The 23,171-nt window shown below is 39.7% G+C and overlaps 1 protein-coding gene across 1 annotated transcript; it reads right to left on the minus strand.

The window, feature by feature from the left end:
- Positions 1-12: 12 nt before the first annotated feature.
- On the minus strand, positions 13-21,577 carry adamts17 (ADAM metallopeptidase with thrombospondin type 1 motif 17). The gene is made up of 23 exons (XM_014470108.2): positions 21,396-21,577; positions 19,247-19,608; positions 17,434-17,605; positions 14,524-14,696; positions 14,163-14,246; positions 13,794-13,936; positions 12,696-12,739; positions 11,875-11,980; positions 10,778-10,918; positions 10,475-10,625; positions 9,611-9,712; positions 9,321-9,466; positions 8,977-9,146; positions 8,438-8,565; positions 7,665-7,785; positions 7,123-7,203; positions 6,788-6,945; positions 6,174-6,333; positions 4,698-4,833; positions 3,602-3,806; positions 3,095-3,247; positions 2,040-2,184; positions 13-1,894 (listed from the first exon to the last, which is right to left on the minus strand). Exons 1-23 carry the CDS (start codon positions 21,451-21,453, stop codon positions 1,875-1,877), a joined length of 3,159 nt encoding a protein of 1,052 aa, XP_014325594.1. The 5' UTR covers positions 21,454-21,577; the 3' UTR covers positions 13-1,874.
- Positions 21,578-23,171: the final 1,594 nt, after the last annotated feature.

The raw sequence follows: 23,171 nt of genomic DNA on the forward strand, positions 1-23,171 counted from the left end.
CTTAGAATATTTTTTGTTTTAAAGTTCAAAACTATTCACATTGTTTGAACATATACACACTTTAACACCATAAGCTCACAAAGGTCAGTGTATTTTATTGGGATTTTATGTTGTTCAGTTTAAGGAAATAATACAATAGAATGATGCTGGAAGGTGAGAAAGAGAGAATGAACACTTTGGCTTGACGGTTCGGTTTCCTGGCCATTCTGAGCAACAGCATCTCTAAAGCATAATGCTGCCATCACTATTTTATTTATATTTTTACAGTGGTGCGGGATTCACAATGATGTACAGAGTAATAATTGGCATGTGGGCCAGAAGAATATTTAGGACTGAAGAGCATGTCAAATATTTTCTGAGTAAAATAAACCTTGATTATAGAAATTTTACTTTGAAAGGTGAACATATTTTCCAGCTTACATATACCTTCCTCTCACGCTTTGAGGTCAGACTCTTTGGAGGATGAGTAAAATGTCTGACTTAAAAAATATGTGATCAACTGACTTTTTCTCTTATGGTTCTATGTCACAGAACAACACAGGACATACAACCACACATCTCTCTAAAGGAGAATTTAGAGAGATCAAGCTGTCATGTTTTTGTTGGTTTGTACCCAAAGAGATCCCACACACAGGAAGAACATGCAGAAACACCCCAGGCTGGGATTTGAACCCAGGACCTTCTTGCTGCAAGGCAACAGTGCTACCAACTGCACCACTGTGCAGCCTGAGATGGAGTTTACATTAAGAAATATCAGATGTAGTTGATGTTCATTTCATGGAGCTGTCATAAATATTCTCACTATTCATGTAAAAAAAGAAAATGTAACAGAATTGCAAAAGTTTTCTATTATAGAACTGAAAAATAGAATTAGGTTTTGGTTACACAAATTTAGACCAATACATGAAAAAATATATATTTTTAGACAAAGAAGAAAGACAAGATTACAGGCAGCAAATAGTTAGCTGAAACTATTATTAAAAAAAAAACCTGAAATTGGTTTTCAAAATATTTTTCATACACGTTGACATGCAGCTTTACTGAGATTCACAATCATGATAAAAACATGTTTTCATGCTCCAATCAGAGCATGAGACGGTCTGTTCTGCTGGACAGAACAAGCAATTTAAAAGCAAAGTAAAATGTATTTGATTATGCTAAACATTACTTAAGCTGAAATTATATGCATTAAGTAATTTGTACATTTTAAGATAAAATCACTTCAAGTGTGTGTAATGCAGGTATAGTACAGGGTTACAGCAGTATTAGCAAAGACACGTCTTCACTGTCACAGAACAATTTATCTTTATGATAAAGTTTGGGTTTTAGTCTCATGTATTTTTATAGCACCAGTATTTAAACCCAAAACTACCACACAAACCCATGTATTAAACACAGTACATAACATCAACCAGGACCTCTTGGTCAGGTGGATCAAGTATTTCTGTTGCCGTTTAATTTAAACATAAATGCAGCTTGGAGCAAAAGCACCTAAAGTTGCAGTTTCTAAAGTTTTCCAAATTTCTTAAATTCCAAGATTTCTTTGTCCATAACAATGTAGAATCTGTGCTTTATATTGTAGTTTAATGTTGGAAACTCAAACAGTAATCTATAATCCAAAATTTAAAAAAAAGAATCAAAGATATGATCAAATATAATGTGCAATTCATCTTAAAGAAAAGCGTCTCTCCTGATGCAGTGGGAAGGATTGACGTCTGGCACAGATCCTCTTCGCGCCACAACTAAGAACCCAATTTGACTTGAAGATATCCATTGAACCAGCTGCTGTGGAGGTGATGTATTCTCCCTCGTCCCCCCGTCAGCGGGGGGCTTCAGAGCAGAGGAGCTATCCAATCAGCACGAGGGTTAACCCTTCAGGCATCGACTGGTTTTGCTGTAAAAATACAACAAAATTAACAAACTTGATGTTACCACAACAAATCTGTACTCCAAACTGAACTAACTGTAGGAATTGAAAGACATTGATGTTTAATTTGCAGCATCTCTTCAGTCCATAACAGAAGCAGAGTTTACATCACCTCTGTTAAAGCAGGATTCACGGTAACAGGATCGGTAAATTGGTGGTCTCAGAGTTAGTGGGCAGTTGTCGCCATGACGACCGGTGTCTTTATGCATGCACTGGACCACTCGTGACTGTACACCCTTTCCACACGTGGATGAGCACTGAAATAGCCAGAGTCATCCATTATGTTACGTTCATTTTATGGTTCTCTGTTGTTGAAATGAGAAGCTTACATAGAACAAATTAAAATTAGATGTTGCTTCAACATTTCTACACAACATTCTTTTCTCATGATGCATCTGTTTTATGAAATGCAACAGCCCCATAACACGATGCAGCCACCCCGTGCATTTCAGTTCAGATGTTCTCAGGCTTACTTGTGCTCCCGGATTTCCTCAGTTCCACTTTAGTTCTATCAAACAAAACATGTCTGCAAATATGAAGGTCTCTGTGGACATTTGCAAACTTCATTCTGTCTTTCTTGTGCTTCATTTGCAGTAATGGCCTCCTGCTCTCTGGCCTTTCAGCCGTGTCGCTGCAGAACATGTTTCTCTGTGGATAACGTCTCTGTCTCACCGGCTTCAGCAGCATCTTCACAAGCTTCTGTTCTGGGGTCAGTTATGAATCCCACACCAAAGCAGGTTCATCACTGGGACACAGACTTCTACTCCTTCCTGAACGCTACAATGGCTGGACTTTCCCATCACGACTAGAACTGAACAGGTGAACTCCACACCTGTGAGCAGCTGGATGACCACGGCACGTTTAAATGTTTACTGCACCATAGAGAGATAAATATCTAACAGCCATAAAAACAAAGTGGTTCAGAGTAATAGTGTTTCAAGTTCAGACATTTAACTTGGAAAATCTGCTAAAGAAAATCTAAGGCAAAGTAAGGAATAAAGATTGGTTTTAAGTTGCCAGGATTCAACAAGGATACCACAGATCTTTGTTGATAAAAAGGCCAAATGTTGCTCATGAGAAGTGATTAATACCAGTGTTTACTGATCCAGTTGCTTATCATTATCTCAACGTTAACCATACACTAAATATGTTTACTAACATTCATACCTTGGACCAGTCTCCAAACCTCCATTCAAAGCATTCTACGTCTTCCTCACAGGGTTCTTGTTGACTGGGCTTGGAATCAGGCTCACATCCTCCGTCTGGGCTTCTACACCGCACTGTCCGCGTGCGAAAACCCCGACCGCAGGCTGATGAACACTGGAAAATGGCAAGGAAAATATTATCAAAGCATAAAGAACATACACCATTTTTATATTCATGAAGTTCCAACAACAATATACTAAACTCTGTGACACTGGACCAGCATTCAGCCTTCAGGAGGCGTTTCTACTCAGAGACAAAGTGACCTTCCTCTAATAGGTTCACAGTTAGTCTGCTCAGGCCTTCCAAATCCACCCTGGACGGCTATGAACTGTTTAAACATAGATTATTTAGCATTTTTTAACAAATAATGAACTTAGCACATTAAACCTACTGTAACAATCTAGTGTAAATTCTGCACTAAGTAGCACCAAAGAGTTCCTCATTTCCCACCGTAGAGTGTTGGACTACCTGTGACCAGTCTGAGGCCTCCCATTCTGGAAGGCAGAAGTTGCCCTCACAGTCCTGTTGCCCCACAGGTTTGCCCCCGTGGCAGTCCCGGTCCTTGGTGTGGATGAATGAGCCGTTTAGTGAGGGGTAAACACAAGACACCTGTCTCTGCTGGAGACCATTACCACAGGAGACGGAGCAGGGCCCCCACTCACCTGCCACCCACCTGTGGAGAATATCTCAGCTTTTATTCTTCACATTTTGAGTAACTCAGTCTATAACACATGTGATGTAACTTCACATCAAATTCTATCTCAGGTTTTCTATGCAATCTCACTAATCTTGTAAATGCAGGAAAACACCAGTGGCTAACAGGCTCAGTTTAAAACTGAATGATGTTCCTGTTGTTGACTGAACAAGGCAACTCTAAGCAAACTGGTTTTCATCTTTGGTTTAAAGAAACTCAGTGTTTTCTAGAAGTTTGCTCCAGATTAGAGGAGCAGAAAAACTGAATTCAACTCAATTTATTTCTATAGCATCACTTCACCACAAACACAGTCTCAACTCAAGGCACTTAAAAAAATGTAATTTATTCAGACATACATTCAGTTAATCCTATTTATCATCAAGCGCAGTTTATTGTTTATTGTTTCTATGGGAACCCAGCTGTTTGAGTCAACCACTGACTTCTAATAATTTCATTAATAATAAATTATTAACTATAATTATTAATAATTGCATCAAATGACAATATTGATTTTCCATACAGTTGAAAAGATAAGTAAATGTAGAAAACAAAATCACTTCCAAATGTAAATATCTCTACTGTAAATGTTTGGCTGCAGATGTTTAAAACTTAGTCCAGGGTTTGCACAAAGTTAATCCTGGAGGGCCGGCATCCTGCATGTTTCAGTTCTCTATCTGGTGGTAGAAACAACCTCTTCAGCATGTCAGTGTTCTTCTTAGGGCTTCTAACGAGCCAACATTTGATCAGGTGGCTAAACCAGGGAGAGAACTAAAACATGCAGGATGCCGGGCCTCCAGGACCCACTTTGGGCACCACTGATCTAGAATGTCTTGATGTGCATGTGTGTGTGTTTGTGTGTGGGAGGCTGACCTGTACTGGCAGGGCAGACTGTTGCAGCGCTGCACCTTGGCCTGGGGCCGGGTCTCAGGCTGACAGTAGTTATTACTGACAACCTCCATGCTGTTATTGACTGTCCTCATACAGGAGACCGCTGTGCTCCTCTCACCTGCATGAAACACAACCATGGGTCAGACTCCACTGGTTCTGTAGTCTACAAAGTACCAGGGAAGGTGTGTCTGGCCCAAAACGTTAATACTGAGTATAGGATTGAATCACTAACAAATTATGACAAACGAAATGGAATACTGAAAAACAACTTTAGACTATTTGACTTATTAAAAAAACAAACAAAAAAACAAACAAATGGCTATGGATAACAATGATATCCCCACTCAGCACAGCATCTGATTCCTGATGTCAGGTCTGAAGATGATAACCAGACCCAGACAAACCCTCCACTTAAGCAAAGAGACATTAACAAAACTACAGATGTGTCCAAGCCTCACTTCAAGCTAGACAAAGGATAATGTGATTTCAGGATCTTCACTGTATGACGACGAATGGGGTATATGTGAGAAAAAAGAAAAGTGAGAGAGCGAGACAGAGTGAGGAAAACTGGGAGAACAGATATGAACAAGCAGTTTGGTTTCAGCTCCTTGTTTGAACTCTGCTTTGGATGCAGTCACTGCAAACATGACTGTAGGAAAGCTGCAGTGTAAAACTTTTATTAAAAAAATGTTTTTTTACATATTTGTTACAATTATCATTATGTTGTGACAGACAGATAATTTATGGGGGAAAAATGAGCTCCTCTGTCTTCTCCCAGTGTTCCCAGTACAACCAGTCAGAGCCAGGATGCGGGTCTTAGCGCTGTCAATCACTCTCATGTTCACCATCTGCCCCTTGTTTTCTTCTACAGCTGGTTTGCCACAACATAACCTGCCACAAATGCTAAGGCTAGTTAGCATAGCCATCTAAGACAGTGAATAAACTTTCCTGGAACAGTAAGTTGTTTCTCCTCCATTGGCACAGTGAGCAGCATTGCCTGACAGCTCTAAGCCCCGCCTCCTGGCTCTGATTGGTTGTTTTTGGTCAGCATTTCTTCAGACAGCAATAGTAGCTCAGGGAGGAGGAGGAGCTCGAGCTTTTCACTGATTATCTGTCTCATATTATACAGTCACAACATGCTTAGTTTTAACATATAGGTAAAAAAAAAAACATTTCTGTAAAGGTTATATACATAATGCAGCAAAAAACAATAATAATCACACAGACCAACCTTTCAGAGGGAAGCAATTTTCAATCAATTATTTAACTGATCTATTTCAGCCCAGAAACTTTGCTGAGGACCTGATCTACAAAGATTCAAATAAGGAATACTAAATTGCATAAGCAAAAAAAAAAAAGAAAAAAATACCAAAGAAAACGTGCGCATTGCAACTGTGAAAGAACCTGAAGAGGAATGAATATGTTGGCATGGCGGTGTGAATAGTGTTGAACTCTTACCTCCTCCACACTGAACTGAACAGTTCTGCCAGGTACTGTGAGCCCAGACATAGAGGTACTCTGGTTCTGTCTGTTTCTCACTGCTCCGGTCCTGGCTCGTGTTCACAGGTATGGTGTACTCATAGTGGATCCCATAGCTCTGATCGTGAAAGAGCAGGACCTACGATCACAACGAAAGTAACTGAAGAAAGCTCAGCAAGCCTTAAAGGGCCAGTGACATTTATTCTCCTCACATTGTCCTTTGCTGTTAACCTTGGAGCCTATTTCACTCATTTTCTTTTTTATCTTTATAATACTGATTTATCTCCTGCCAATTTATTTCAGCCAACTGTTGATCAATAATAAGATACATCCATTGATCATCTATACCAGCCTATCCCTAGGAAAAACAACTGTACACACCCATACCTAATGCTCAGCTCACCTACATGACTCTCTCTATCAGTCATGTTTTTTGACTGAGGGAGGGAGAACCCACTCTTACCCACCTTTAAACTTAGGTTTCATATTTAGTGACAGAGTATTGCTTTCACAAATCTTTGACTAACTATAAACACCGAGTACATTTTTGTCTCTAAGCATATGTAACCCACCTGCTCACCGGCCCACCTTACCATTAGGTGTAAGGGAGTTTTAGTCGGCCCTTTGGCAGAAATCTTCTCCCACAGTCCTCTTCTAACATATCGCACCATGGTCCCAGCCAGCTCAAAGTCTCCTGGAAGTTCAATCTTCCAGTCGCTGTTGATGGATCTCTTGCTGGAGTCCTTAAGAGCTATAGGAAAATTACAGATTGAGTTTTCTGAAAAACATATATTTCACATTTACACACAAAGAAATCTGTATTTGTCATTCGTTCCATCCATAAGACAAGGGAAAAGATGTTTTACCTATCTGTTTAAGTACAGATTTACAAGATGTATTTGTGGTGAGTGAACCAAGACATGATTACCCAGAAAGCTCTGTAAAGGTTTGTCCTCCATGACTTTGATCCTCCACGCTCCTGCGGGAATCACCACAGCCTCAACGTAGCCTGACAGAAACACACAAGCAAAAGGAGAAAAATAAATTAACTCAAGTGAACTATTATGTAGTTTAAACACAAATATTGATTTGTTAAAATAGTTTTGTGAAAGGAAGAAAATGGTCATCTCTTTACACTTTTGCCACATACTGCTCAGTCTGAAGCTGCAAAGTCTGAAGCTGCATTTCCATTAACCATAAAATTGTGCAAATTGAAATTACAAAAATAAATTTGCTTCATGGAAACACACCAATTAAAAAAAATCATGTTTTTTGCTAAAAGGCTTTTGTGGTAGTGTGAGATGGTTTTTCAGCCATATCAAAATAGATGTCAGGTGTGTGAAATGCAATTTGTCAAAATGAGAGCTGGCTTTTTAAATAAAAAAAAGGTCAAAGATGGAAAGTATTGTGTGAAGTTGACCCTGCTCTAAACGCATGATAGAAGTCTGATACTGAAACTGACACACCTACCCATTCCCTTGGTATAGTTGAAGTCTCCTTTCACAATTTTACAGGAGTCCCCATGTCCATTGCAAACACCACATGCATCTTCCTTTGCTGAGGAGCCGATGATGCCGTCACAGCCAATTTTCTGTTCATAGGGGGTAAAACCCAACAGTCAAAAAGGAGAAGTTAGAGGCTCCACTAGATCATGTGTGAATAACTAAAAGACAACGTGTTTGCGGCTAAACAGTTTTCACACAGTCCTCGCAAAGAATTAACAGTCGTCATATTTTAGGGTTAATTTAAGACATAATTACATAAGTTAGCATTATCTCTGTTTTTCCAAGCCCTCCTCTCCCCCAACATGTTTTGGGCTCTGACCCGACTGGGTTTAGTTTTAGTCACATCTGTTAGTTCAAGACCTAAACATTCCACTGAACACTGCCACTAAAAGTCAGTTTATTCCTGGTACAGGTGGCTATGACTGAGTGAGTGCAGCTTCAGGGAAGATAGTGAAATCTCCAGTAGAACAGTTCTAGTGCCTAATTGTTGTATTTAGTTAAATTACTGGTTTGTAATTTAGCTAAAAATCTGTTTGTGATCTCACTTATCATCACAGAAAGTTTAACTTGTGGCTTCAAGTAGTGTGGGTTGAACATGCACATACAATGACACTGGATAATTACTCCAACCGTTTGAAACTCTGGCACATTATTCATCATGGGATAAGAGAATACATTGGATATCTTACCCATGTCCTCATCAGCAGCACAAACTAGAGCCGTCATGTTGATGCGTACCTTACAGCTCCCTTTAATGCAGAGATCTGACTCATAAGGTCCACAGGAAGTGCCATCAATAACTTTGTCAGCCATCAGGGCCGGGACATCATGACCCACTGGGCTGCAGAACAACATACATGGCTTATCTGCTCATCCACACACACAGACACACACAGCTCGATTTTAGCAGGAGAAATGAAAGATGAACATACAAATAATAATGTTAAACTACATTACTGTGAACAGCTATAAAAAGATAACTACAGTAGATGAAAACTGAAAAGTCTCTGTTATGCTACATATTCTTGTTTTGTTTTTTTGGTCTAAGCTTAAACTTCAGTAGATCAGGACTTTATAAAAAAAGATTTAAATACATTCTTAAAACCTCTGACAGAAAACGCCTTAAACGATAAACCCTTTCTTCCCACAGCGCACAGTATCCATGATTTGGCAGATCACCTGATGAGCTGAGACGTGTTTGTTTGTTTGTTTGTTTGTTTGTTTGTTTGTTTGTTTGTTTGTTTGTTTGTTTGTTTGTTTGTGTGTTTGTTTCTCACCATCATTAATGAATGCAGTCAGCAGTCTGCCCTTTCTTTTACTGGCATGTTGATCATAGGAAAGACACTGCAGGTCTCTGAAACTCGGGGCCCCTTTGGGGCACGGCTGACCTTGACACGCCTTGTGCTCCACACTGGCTTCTGGACAGTGCCGTCCATCTGGACCGGGCCTAGAGACAGAAGAAGTCAAAGTTATCAGTTATAGTTAGTTGCTGTCTCCATCCTTTTAATCTCCTGCTGTATGGGTTTTTTTAATACTGGGAATAACACCAGGTTTTAGTTTGTTTGTCTCTTGTCAGTTGGTGACTGCAATATGATGTATAGAAGTGCACACAGAAACATACGGCGGGTTGTCACACTTCCTCTGTCTGAACTGGACCCCAGTACCACAGGTCCGACTGCACATGCTCCACTGGCTCCAGGGACTCCAGTCTCCATCCACATGTTGGGGGATGGGAGCCTTACTGACACATTGTCCCCCTCTGCACCACTATCAAGGAAACATTCATATTTCACAACTGTACTGAAGTCAGAAATCTGAGAACATTGCACATCCTCTGAGAAAAGGTTCTGTGTTTGAAAAAAAAAAAAGAAATGGTGAGAGGAACATTTTGTTGATTTCTGAGGATCTTACCTTGTCTGTTCCACACTCTGTTCCTTCCAGAGGGGGATCGAGTTTTGTCTTACATGAAGGATCGCCATCTACTAAACACCACAGGCCAGCACACATAAGATGCTGGAAAACCATCAGAGACAGAGGAGACAACGGGGATGTTGTGTTAGAGCCAGCGGAGTCACAAATTGGCAGACATTGCTTCTGATTCATTTTTATTTCATTCTCAATGTCAATTTTTAAAGGGGCAATATTATATGTTTTCCAGGCGCATAGTGACATTTTATAAAACAATGAAGTAACTACCTTCAGTTGTTATGAAAATGCTACATATATCGAAAATGACTTAAAAGATAATGAATATGATGCCTTAAAATTGGACCTCTGTCTCTTTAAGAAGCTCTTCTTTCCAGCACTCTGCCTTCAACATTTCATTATGCCATATACAACCGTTCAGCAGACTGTTTGCTAATTGCTGCTGCAGGGTGGAGGTGGGAGATCGGCTGGGGAGTGAAGCTCCAAGGCGGAGCTATGAGTGTAGGCGGGGCTTTGTGAGAGCAAACGCTAAGGCACCCTGAATGGTTGCCGTGGGAGATTCAAGGATTCCTCTGGCATTCTTGAATGAATCAAAACAACACTGCATGGATGTGTTTGATAAGGGAATAATGTGATAATGTGATATATAAAGCTCAAAAAGTCCATTTGAACCTAAACCTAATCTGGGTCACACAAAACTGGGGCGGGGGAGTGGCTGGTTCTTGCTGCAAGGCATTAGTGTTACTAAGAGACCACCACACAGATCCCCCCCTCACACACATATTTTTATTGCTAAATGTCAACTGACATACAGTTGCGAATGATGGAAGAATCAGTTGCATGTTGTACCTCCATGTCAGGGCAGGAAGTGGAATTGATTCCGAACAGGATCTGGCATTGCTCGTCCGGACTGTAGTGCATCCCTGGAAGCTTGGAAGACAAGCGCATCCTGTAGCGGCTCCTAGGGTCTGTGTAGTGTAAGCACATGCTGGCTCCAGATCTGTTTCAGTGAAAACAATACTCATATGAGGAACGGAGTCCAAAATATGTTTGCAAATCTATCCTTGTTTTATTTTGAGTGGTGGTTGTGAGTGGTTCACTAGTCTGTAAGGTCCTGAAGCAAACAATCACTAGTGAGAGACACTTTCTGACCTGAGGAAGTTCTGCAGGTCGCTGCGGCTGCAGGAGGACCATGACAGGTTGTTTGGGTTTCTGCCTTTCACCCATTCACCAGACATGATATGGGAGTGGCTGGTGCAGTTAGCATGGTCGTCATCATGGCTCATCCCCATGCTGAGGGAAATCATCAATGCATCACCATGTGGTTAAAGAGGAACAATCCCAAATACCTGAAATTCTCTTTCTATGAGATAGATCTTTAATACAATATACGCCCGACTTACCTTTCTGTCTATTTACTTCAGACTAAATTTTTACCATTCATATGACCCCCAGTGTTATTCAGTTTTATTTTTTTTTTATTTTTCTGTTTTTATCCAGTTTGCCTTTTTCTTAAAAGCCCAGCAGTCTTCTTTCTAATTTCCCTCTAATTGAATTTATTCACTGTGACACTTCAGAATGTGTCGCCATCACTTTAACAGATGTGGGCTTTGCAATGAAACCAGCTTTTGTGTCTGTATGTAAAACATACATTTGAACCACATAACAAAATAACTTTGACTTTCTCCTAAACCCCACAGAGGCAGTGAGACCAGGCTCAGTTTTTCTATTTTGATGTTTTTCTTCATAAATAATGACCTTGTGGAAAATCTTGTGGGTTCTCCGTTCATACATTGCTTTCAGTTTATTTTTAAAATAACCTGGAAGGAGATCTACTTTTTTACTGACTGGGTGACCTTGTAAAATATAGCTAACGAACGTCATGATTTGTCTTGTAACACATGAAAAGAATGTGTGAAACTCCATGTTAAACTGAAAGCTGTTTCCCTGAACGGCCTTTCCTTCTGATGTCTCCATGCAGAAACACACTTCACACAGATTATATACTATCACACATTGATTTCAACTTTGGGATATAATCACAAACTCTGTAAAACATGTCGTGTTCAGAAAGAGACATTGAAAAGGTATTTTATTCTTTACTTCCAACATACTGAGCTCATATGTTTCTCCTGAGGTTCATCTTTTATTACGCCACAGCAATATCACATTTTGTCAGCAATGCTACAAACAAATAACGAAGAGACTTTTCATTGGGAAAGCATGACATGAATCTGAGCACCACCTACTTGTGACCGAGCTCATGAGCAATGGTGAAGGCCAGATTTAATCCATTGTCCTCTGCTAATACACACTTCCTCTTTGCACTACAAGCACCACCCAGGTAAGCCATACCTGAAACACAAAGGAATTATCAAGTGTGAAAGCATCTTAGTCAACACGTTGCAGGGTCATAACGTCGGATCATTTATTATAAACATTTTTATTTAGCGGATCGCAAAATGATCAACCATAGACAGAATGCAAATGATTACACTGCATTCTGGAAAACTGTCCTTGAGATAGTTAGGACACCCTATGAGAGTCTGTGTATTTTTCTGACATATATGGGTTTATAAGTATTTAACATTGATTCGTACAATATCAACAAATTCAAGAAATATAAATAACAAAAACAGAAGAAAGTATCTTTTAAAGTTTTCGGAAAAATTTACACAAAAAAATATGAATATTTGAATTTGGAGTGGGGATGCCGGCCGCTGCTGCTGCCTCCTCTGGGTGGAGGCTTCATGGTGAATCTCTGCAGCAGCAGAACCAGCAGAGGAGCTTCAGCCACACAATAATAATAACCACACACAGAATGAGTTTATTGTGTGTGTTTCATTTTATTTAATCTTTGTGCTCAATTTTAGTTTAGACACTGAATATACAGTACTTAGTGACTATGTGATTAATATTTCTCTTGCAAATTGTTCTTAGTGAACAAGAAAAGAGACATAACTTTGCTTCAGTGCATTTTATTTACTGGAAATGGCGTTGAAATTTTCGTTATTTTAAGAATCCCATATGAGAATTGACCTTGAGAGAAGAAGAAGTAAAACATACTCACCGACTGTATCACAGGGTTCATCTTTATGAACACAGAAATCAGTCCTGAGAGACCAAACAAAGAAATTACAACACTGAGTTATTAAAAACAACGAGGCAGGATTTCAGACAAAGTAAACAAGGATTTGTGAAAAGTTGTAAATTGCTTTATACTAATAGTGTTGATAAATGTCAGTACTCAACTTCTGCTAGAGGCAGAATGGTTCAGGAACAAGATCATCAAAATGCCCTTTAAAAATGCCTGAATATTTTTAGCTGAGCTGTTGTACAATTTTAATTAAACAGAAATCATATTTAAAATAAATTGATAAAATGACATCCTGCTTTTCTTCTAAATAACATTTTTGCCCTACATTATAAGTCACCAGCACAGAAAACCAGTTTCTTCCATCAGTTTATCTAACATCTTTCAATCAGTGTCTCACATGTTGCTGGCTCAACAGACGGTTGCAAAAAATAAAATAAAATCATGTTTTGAGAACATTTGTAAATTGTACTATGATTAATTTAGTGTTACTGTTGATTATCAAATTGAAATTCACTTGTTAAAGTCCCATCACTATTTTTCATACTTCCTGTATCAACACTAGTTGCAGCCATCGGCCATTACCAGAATCAACATCAGCAAGTTTTTGAAAAGCTGCAGTTTTAAAACCACAGACGTTTCCCATGATTCCTAGAGCTTGATCATTTAAACAAGTTTCCAGTGTGCTGCCCCTCCACCATGTTGCTGAGCACTGGCAGTCAGCTGGCTGAAAAGGAGCTACCACTCTTCTCTCCCACATGAAGATTTTTTTATTATTATTACAATCAAAGCCTTCCATTGCATAAGAACTAAAGAGTTCATCCTTATCCCTTTTAGCACTGACTGAAAAACAACAGCTGGGATGTTCAAACCATCTGGAGGTTTGATCTTCAGTTTGTGAGAATCTACCAGATGTGTTGAACAAATGAAAACATTGCGTCTGTCTCTGTTTCTGGCTGCTGCATCAAGATTTAATACAACAGAAAGGAGACTTCTAATATGTAATAGTGTCAGGATTTGGATTCAATTTAGTGAAGTAAGATCTATCTTTTGGAGTAGGTGCAGACTGCATACCTGGTGATCAGAACAGCCGTGTCGTACTGTCCACCTGTAATGTGGTTGGTACCGAGGTACCGAGGGACTGAGAACTCCTGATGCTGCCATTGACAGAAGCTCTCCAGAGACCTCTGTCCATGGTGGCTTATCTTTAGTTTTTCCTGATGACATGACAGGTACAGTGATGCAATCTTATTTATTCCTGACATAGTCATAGTATAAAGCTTCAAAGAAAAACAGAAAACTGGAAGCAATAAAATTAGAAGCTAAAATTATTATTAGCACTTACCCCCTTGTAGTGTTTTTCTACAAATGTCCACAACCATGATCACACACCAAAGTACTACGGATGTTAAAATTGTAAAAGGAGATGAAAGTGAAACTTACCGGTCTGATGTGAAGCAAAACCAGTTTATTGACTTTTATGTTGACTGTAACTCCCAGACTCTTGTGCTGGAACATGTTGTCAACCTGATCACAGTGAGGGAGAAAGCTGAATGGTTTACTTCTTTAGCAGCTGTGCTGTAAGGCTGAACATGTTTGAACATTATTTGATGTCATTTCCATCATCAGGAAAGCTGATTTTCTAGTAGGAGGATAAACCACTTTTCTCAGTTTATAGTAAAAATCATTGTGCTTTCTGTCTAACCTGATCTTAAATATGTATTGGATCAACCTTTTGACTGAAATGTCATAACTTTCCTTTAAATATTCTGATTTGACTCAAAGTCCTTCCTGGAATTCTCACCATATTCATGATAGTAAGCAGGAATCTTTGTGCCACTTCAGCACCGTGGTACTGCACCATGTTGAGGTCTGCCACTACCACGGTCTCCAAAGTGTATGTTTTGTGTAAGTTCATGGTGTTCCTCTTGGTGCGACCTTCTTCACCCAGTTTCGGTTTCTTCTTCTTTTTCTGCCCTGAAACAAGCAGGGAGAAAAACAAAGATTAGACACAATATCTGAGACAAAAACTTCTCACCAAAACATCTGAAGCACTGAGTCTGGGATATGTTTTCAATCAATGACAAACTTTTAGGTTGCAATCATTTTGAGATTTCTTCAGATGCAGACAACCCTGTCCTGATTCTTGGCCATCCTCATGTGTATGGACCTTATTTATGGAATGGTTTACAGTCACGTGGAACATCAGGCATTTTTCTACAAGCATTCATCACTATGTGGGGAGCATAAAATTGTTGAAAATGTTTTGGTATGCTGAAGAATCTAGAGTTCCTTTCACTGGAAGTAAGGAGCCGAGCCCAAGTTATGAAGTCAGCCTGACACCATGATTCCCTCTGGGCCAAACGTCACATTTAGCAAAATGCATTCAGGCAGCTGCCTTGGAAAATCCAGACCTGTCCATTGGAAAACTTGATGGAGAAGCTTGACTCCCTAATCCAGATCAAATGTCCCAGCAGCTTTTAGCCTCAGTGGTGGCATACTTTACACCACGCCGATGCTTTCTATTGAACTTGGTGATGCAATGCTTGGATGCAGATGGAAACCATGGAAACCAGCTTCATAAGCTGGTTTCAGCTTATGAGCCATGAAGCTGGTTCCAGCTTCTGTGGCCTACACTGTTCTGTAGGCCACAGACTGTAAAAACACAAAATCTTACCAAGTATTTTTGGTCTAATTTCTACCGCAAATTTCTTAGTAAACTTCAAATAAGACAAACTAACGTACAAGTAACTTTTTAGCAAGACAAAGGCTTGTTTTAAGTAAACAATTTCTTACTATTAATGAAAATGTACTTGTTCCATTGGCAGATTATTTCACTTATAACAAGACATTTTTCCCATGTTAAAAGTTAATTTATTTGTCAATGTAACTAGTACTTTTCCATCAATTATTTACTTAAAACAAGTCTCTGCAACACCAGATCTGAACCTAATGAAAGTGAGGTGACACTCATTGTTCCTTAGGTACTCTGTTCAGTTTAGACCATTTGTTTTACAGTTTGGAAAAGTTATTCTGATGTGATATTGGTTTGTTCATTCTTTTCCTCCCCAGTCTTCTGAGAGGAATTGGGGTGAAGGAGGAGGAAATAAGGAAAAAATGGAATGCTAATATAGCTGTATAGATCAATATAACAAACTGAATAAATAATTGTATAAGACTATAGCACCTTTTGTGAACAGACGAGATGCACATTCTTCATGTTGTTCTTTAATAAAAATTTGAATGGATAAAAAACAATCCTCTGCATCTTCCTGAAAAGTTATTTTTAATTTAGTTTGTCTTATTTGAAGTTTACTGAGATATTTGCACTAGAAATTAGAATAAAAATACTTGGTAAAATTTTGTCTTTTTGAAGTGCATTTTGGAGGTCTGCAGCCACTAATTCTGTAAAATGTCATTAACCTCTAACCTCACATCTACTTAAGCCATGAGTGATTTTATGTGGGCTCCTATTAACTGGCTGAGTTAATACAACCAACAGTTGACTGAGAAACTTTTAGTTGTTATGAAATTTCACAACTGGACCTGTTGCCAAGGTAGGCTCATGTCAACGCACCATTCAATGAGATGGAAAGTTTGGAGGAGACAGTTGGCATGCCTTGGGACTGTATTTTATACATCTGTAGATGTATAAAAAAAATAATGATTTGAATGAGTAAGCAAGCACTTTTGGTGATATGCTGTATGTTGAAAATCAGATCAAGCATATCATAATCCAAAAAGCTCCATTTGGGATTCTTCTTGTTAGTAATCATTATAAAGACAGAAGGCAGACATTTTTAAAGAAAACATGTTTTCTTTAAACATTCAAAGTTAAAAAGAAAATACAGACTGTGTCTCATAGTCCTGCTGTTTTTCCATTAATATACAGCTCTATAACGGCTCAAGAAAAATACAAATGAAAATAATTCCCTTCCTGAGTGTTATAGACTTTTAAGTTGATTTCTATTTGTATTCTAACACGACAACATTTTTTTTGTTGTTGTTGCAAAAATGCTATAAAGATTATCGCTGTTGCTGTTAAGTAACAGACAAGGACATACCAGCCGGCATCATGGAGCTGTAAGAGAGAGTCAGGAGGAGAAAGAAATGAAAACGGAGCGATGAGAGAAGGAGGACAAGCAGGAGAGTAGAGCAGGAGCCAGTAAAACAGTGCCAGGTGAATGTGCAGTGTGTGGGACTGGGTTAGCACGGCGCCTTTCAGGATTTCATTAACCTCTTAAAGTCAAAGGTGTGTGGTCCAAACCTTTGCTTTGTGACATCTGAAAACAATCTAAAGCAGATAGGCTCAAACTCCAGTCCTGAGGTTTGGTGACCTTTAAACGTTTCTCTGCTTCAACAAACCTGGCTCCAGTATGTACTCATTAGCAGAGCTCTCAATAGAGCCTGATTGCATGCTAGTGAGGCAGTTTTTCCATTTATTTCCAGCATGCATGACAATGGTCATGCCTAAAAGTTGCAGGATTCTGGCTCTCCAGGGATGCAGCTGATCTAAAAAATTATTAATGTCCCTTCCTGATGTAATAGGATGATGTATTCCCAATATTTGATTAGATTTTTATAAACTGCTTATTTGATACATTTTTGACTGGTTGTTGGTGGCTATGGAGTCAGATGAAATGCTTGTGTGGACCCAGCTCCTGGGCTGAACGTCTGCCCCAGTCGGCTCCTGCAGCGTCTGGGTGTCTCTTACCTTCTGCAGTTCCACAGTGGATGGGCTGGCCGGCACACTGACCAGGGGAGCTCTTCGGTGAGCACCGGTGTCGGACCAGCTGGTGCTTAATTCCGGAGAAAGACTGCGATGGATCATATTCACCCACAGGCTGGATGAACAGGCTGTCCTCCCCAATCTGAATTAGCCCAGTCTGTGCAGAAACATGCATCAAGTGAAAGGTCTGCAATGAGGAGATGCTTCTGAGGAAAAATGCCCTGGAGCTGTCGGTGCACCTTCTTGTTTCTGTCCTTTAATGTAGCAATATTTGAAAATATATTTTTTTCAAAGAAAGTGGAGTAGTTGTTAGCACATTTGCCTCACAGTAAGGAGGTCCTGGATTCAGATCCCAGTGAGATTCTCCTCTGGGTACTCCAGCTTCCTCCCACCATCACAACACATGCATGTTAGTCTAAATGCCCCCTGGGTGTCAGAAAATGCTGGTCTGGTCCTGTGATGCCCTGATGGAGTGGACACTTGTTAACGGTGTACCCCACCTGGCCTCTCAGCGACCCAACAAGGGTTAACTGTACAGTTTCCTAAACGGGTAGGGGGAAAAAATGACACATATTCATAGTTTGTGCACTTAGAACTCAACAAAGCTGTAAGTTGAGCTTTAAGATGCAAAATGAAGAAAAAAAAGAAACAGGAGCAAGAAACGGGCTGGGTGTTTAGCATTTACACTCTAACGGGTTTCTCATCAGCTGATTAAAAGTTTAAGATTATTACCAATGGAAAAAAAAATACAAACCAGAGCTAAAACATTTTTAGTGGGACCTCCATGTCATTGAAAGGGATTTTGAAAATTAAAACTTTCTTTCATCTAACAAATTTCCCATCCTTCTTCCTCCTGTACAAAATTTGTAGCTCGCAAAAAGCAGACATGATCCTGATTCAACCAGAACACTTCTCCACAACACATTGACTGTGACTAGAAATTATGTCCATAAATGTTATATTGCAAAAATGACTGTTTTCCCATCTCATCAGGAATAAATTGTTGGAGAAAGCCTCGCTCGTACATTTCAATAATTCTGCTATGCTCATAGATAGAGGGTCTTTCTACATCTGCCATCAGGGGGTCGTCATGACAATGTGAATGACTAACACAAAATGACCTGAGACAGATTTCTGGATTGATTTGACCTTTTTAAGGATATATTCTTAAACTTTTAATCAGCTGATGAACACTGAGTTTTTCAATAATTTGCTTATCCAGTCTCTGGTTCGTTTGAGTGAGAGATTACACACAAACCCACACATGTCTGCTGTGACATCCAATCCAACAAACACCTGATTTCCAGTGAAGGCTGGAAATCCACAATTTAATTAAAATAATCAATCTAGATATGACCGAACCAGCAGCTTTTCTGTTTTGACTCCATCGTTGTTAAATGAAGACATTGAGGAGTTCTCTGTGTGGCCCTGCTCACTTTAGGTTAGATTTATGACAAGTTAATCCTACAATTCTCCAAACCCAGAGTTTTAGATTCATAGTTAGACTTTTTTATGAAATGAGACAGACAATCTTAAAAGATAGTAAAACTTAGCTGGGATGCTCCAAACGTTAATATTTCATCCAGAGGAAACATGTTGGTCAAATAATAGATTACTTTAAACCCAAACCTGACAGAGGTATTAAAAATTGGATGTTCAACTACATGCATATAGAAAGAAACATATACTCATTACAGGTTAGCCTGCAACCACATCATCTGATTTAAGATTGAATTCATTGATTAATTTGAACATCATGACACCTTATCAGCTATCTGAAAACAAAAGATAGATTTACCAAACCGCCACAGGTGCTTAGTGATGCCAGAGAGTCTGTATGGTTGATGATAAAGCCAGAGTAAAAACAAAGCTGCTTCATGGACAGATGTCTGACTACTACACTTTGGTTCCTGAGCCTCTCCTCTATTACAAAATCTCTTGAAAGAATTTTGCGCTCTCGTCTTAAATTAAGATACAGACTCCTTCCAAAAGCCGACAGCGACACAATAATGTTCTCTGCCTCAGAATGTTCTTTACTCGAGAAATCCAAGGGCCACTGATGATGGTGCTGCAGCCTGTAGGCGGGATCCTCAGACAGATGCGTCTCCTGGCTGGACAGCAGCCTGGGAATCACCTCAGCTGTTTCCACATCAGTTTGAGCTGTGGGCAGAAATAACGTCCAGTTAAACATTGCAGCTACATGTAGGCCAGCTGGTAGCTTTGCCTCAGGATGCCCAGCTGAGGATTATCTCAGATAGGCATTCTGTAACAAGTAGACATTAAATTCATATTTAGCATTTAAATACATAAAAGTCTTCTCCTTTTCTCTTCACTTTAACCCTCCACACCCTCACCTGCCTCATGCTTTGGTTTTTCAACTGTCCTCCTTTGATCAGGTTCTAAATGACCTTCCAGCCATTTGCAGCAAACAGTGATATGTGACAAATTCAATAATGAAAAAAAAACGTATATATATATATATATATATATATATATATATATATATATATATATATATATATATATATATATATATATATATATATATATATATATATATATATATATATATATATATCCTTTCTTAAAAAACAGAATGTGGTGCTGTCAAAGTTAATGTGTTAATTGCATGTAAAGTCAAATTCCTTTTAAAGTGGTAAATTTCTTTTGTGTAATTAACGTTCTTTATATGAGTCCTATTTTCTTTGCTACATTTTCTGCATTATTCTTTGTTTCCTTTCTGAAGTCTGTCTTTGTCAATTTTACTCCATGACAGGAACAACTATATTATCTTGTGTGAGAATATATGTACAGGAGTTCTTCTGGCAATTATTTTTTTTTACAGAATCTTGATAATATTTTTCATATTCAGTGATCTTTCACACTCAGCAGCAGAGCAATACTCACAGTATTTTTGGCCCGCTGGGTGACAGAGTCTCCAGCAATGTGAAGAGGCCAAATGAATCTAAGATGATCTGCAACACGACCGTCAGTTAAATCAGTGGTCCTCAACCACCGGGACCAATTGGTACCGGGCCGCGCAAGAAATAATGAACTACTTCCGGATCTTTTATTTTGAAAATCCTAAACCGGATTTTACTGGTTACTCTTGCGCCTCAAAATTGAGCCAACTTGCAGCAGAATGAGTAACAAAACAACATCCGAGTACTGCGCGGCGCACCCTTCCAACAACAGCATCGGACTTGATAGTTAGGACGTGCATACCCCCCCCCCCCCCCCCACCTGCTCCGCAGCAAATTATGTCCAAACTTTTGACAGGTTATGTACAATGGCTTCCGTTTACACAAACATCTGACTTTTCTGTTTTATTTTAAAAATGTGCTTAATTTATTGAGCCGATGAAATAAAAAAAACAACTGTCCGACGGGTTTTTTTTTTAATGTTTTTAATATAGAAGACGATGTTGTGCTGCATGGCAAAAATAAAAAAAAGTGTTGGTTCTTCCCCCTTCATATTCATACCATAATCTAGGGGACAGAGCCCCCTGAGTCTTCAAGCCTATTGACGTCCCTGCCTGACAGGGGGGGAAAGCTAGCTCGGATCCCAATGACGTTCTGGCCGCCGGCATCTTCAGAAATTTGTACAGCCTAAATACACACACGCACGCACGCACGCGCACACACCGGTGTGTGGCTGAAAGGTCCGAGCGCGAATAAGAGCGATTTGTTCAGCCATACACACCGAAACGGTCCGGGCCGACGGTAGAGAGCTCTGTGTGTTCTCAAACAAAAAACCGGTGCTTCGCAAAAAAAAAAAATCTTCAGCTCGATGTTTCCAGTAAAACTAAAGACTTCTGCAAAGTGTAGCTTTTTGTTAGACTGCTGATCAGATCAGCGTTTGGACAAACGGGACAACCGAGAGAAAATCACTTTGTTTTACAGCAGATTGACTTTTTCACACATAAAAAAAAACGGGTCAAAACTTACCCGTCAGTCCGATGCAGAGCAGACAGAGGAGCAGAGGGGGGACATGGCTGTAGCGCATGATAACAACTCACAAAACGGGACTGATAGGTTTTTACTGTCCGGCTTTTCTAACCGCTCACCGTAACCATCCAACGGGATAAGTTTTCCTGCGCTGAGAAAAACGGTTTAGTAAGCAGACTGGACCCGCCTCCAGCCAGGGAGCAGCCCCGGTGCTGCCTCCTCTCCAAACACTGCTCACTTTAAACCTACAGTGGGTGTGAAAAATAAATGTGCTAAACTGGCCTAAGTTAAATCTCAGCATACCTGATGCTGGAGTAATCATCAGTAATCTGAAGCTGGCTAATGATTGTTTAAAGGGGCAGTGTTATGTGTTTTCCAGGCACCTGGAAACGTTACCTTCAGTTGTTGTAACAACGCTATATTATAAAATATGAAAGAAAATTGACTTTGTAGTTTAATGCCTTGACATTGGGCCTCTAAAGCTCCTGCTATTTCTGAAAGTCCACCTTCAGGAAGTCATTACAACATGGCTCCTCTATTAAGCCTTTAACAACGTTTTTACAAGCATTTAACTGAGAAGTAGCATATACAGGTGTCTGCTAATTGCTGCTGGCTAGTCTGAAGGAGCGGAGTGGGGGCTTCCAGGGTGGGGCTGCTCTGTGAGGATGAAGCCTGGTAAACTGCAGCTCTGAGGACGAGCTGTCTTCAACCCATTCTCACTCCCACTCATCATATATTGACGCATGCGACGGTCCGTCCTCGGTCACATGTTGACGCGCAGGGTACCCCTTTCGCGTCAATGTGACGCGAGGTGTTTTACCCTATGCCTTACCGTAATTTTTGCCCTAAACCTAACCAAGTCGTTGGGTTTTGAAGGTTCGGCAGCGGTTACGAGAACCCTTCGCATCAAAAATCCACGTAAAACATGTGACCTTCCCAAATCGTCAACATGCGACGCTGAAGGACCCTGCCCAAGTCGTCAACTTTTGGTACCCCCTTCGCGTCAATATGTGACGCATGGTCAGAAATCGTGCCATATCGTGAATATATGACGAGTCGGGAGGAATGTGTTGGTGTCTTAAAGGCCGCACTCAGTCCACCCAGGCATTTTACACAGCTGAATGGTTGCCATGGAGATTAAAAGATTTCTCAAACATGCATGAAAAAAATCAAGGCAACACTCTGGGTATGTTTATGGTGGGGGAATGACATTATAACATGATGTAAAGTTCCAAAAAGTTGATTTTACATAATACTGTCCCATTAAGTGGAACCTGCTGGTTGGGAACAACTAGTTCCAGTCACTCCAGTTTGACGCTCTGAAGCTGACAGAAATTCTAGACTGCTGGCTTCTGTTAACAGTCTTCCAGACTGTTGTCTTTTTCATTGCTGGCCTTATGAGCTTTCTTCTCCTTCTTCCTTTATTTCTGTTTCTTGCCCTCCTCCTGCAGCCGCTCCGCTGACCCTAGTTGGGATGTTTTTTCTTTGTATTTTTTTCAATTCTAAAAAAAAAATGATGCTCTTTTTGTCCCCTGAAACTTGTCATTCATGCTTTTTTTCTTTAATGGTGTATGAAAATACTTTTACTAGATACTTATTCTTTTTGGCCATATGGTGGCACTGTTGTCATTTCTATAAGAAACTGTGATTATACGGTATTTCTTAGTTTGACATCAAACTAAAGTGATGAAGCAAAACTGTGAAATAATGTACACAGTTAATTATTCTGAGTGTGATTGGTTATTCTTGTGTTTCAACCATGTTTTAGTTCCACAT

This window comes from Xiphophorus maculatus, chromosome 4 (assembly GCF_002775205.1).
Source record: "Xiphophorus maculatus strain JP 163 A chromosome 4, X_maculatus-5.0-male, whole genome shotgun sequence".
Classification (NCBI taxonomy): Eukaryota; Metazoa; Chordata; class Actinopteri; order Cyprinodontiformes; family Poeciliidae; genus Xiphophorus; species Xiphophorus maculatus.

Excerpts from the sequence above, each read along its gene's own strand:
- adamts17 (XM_014470108.2), bottom strand. The coding sequence starts at position 21,453 with ATGCGCTACAGCCATGTCCCCCCTCTGCTCCTCTGTCTGCTCTGCATC. Across the intron at positions 9,713-10,474 it reads CTTCCTGCCCTGACATGGAG|CATCTTATGTGTGCTGGCCT; the intron begins GTACAACATGCA and ends ATGGTTTTCCAG. Across the intron at positions 1,895-2,039 it reads TGAATCCTGCTTTAACAGAG|CAAAACCAGTCGATGCCTGA; the intron begins GTGATGTAAACT and ends GTATTTTTACAG.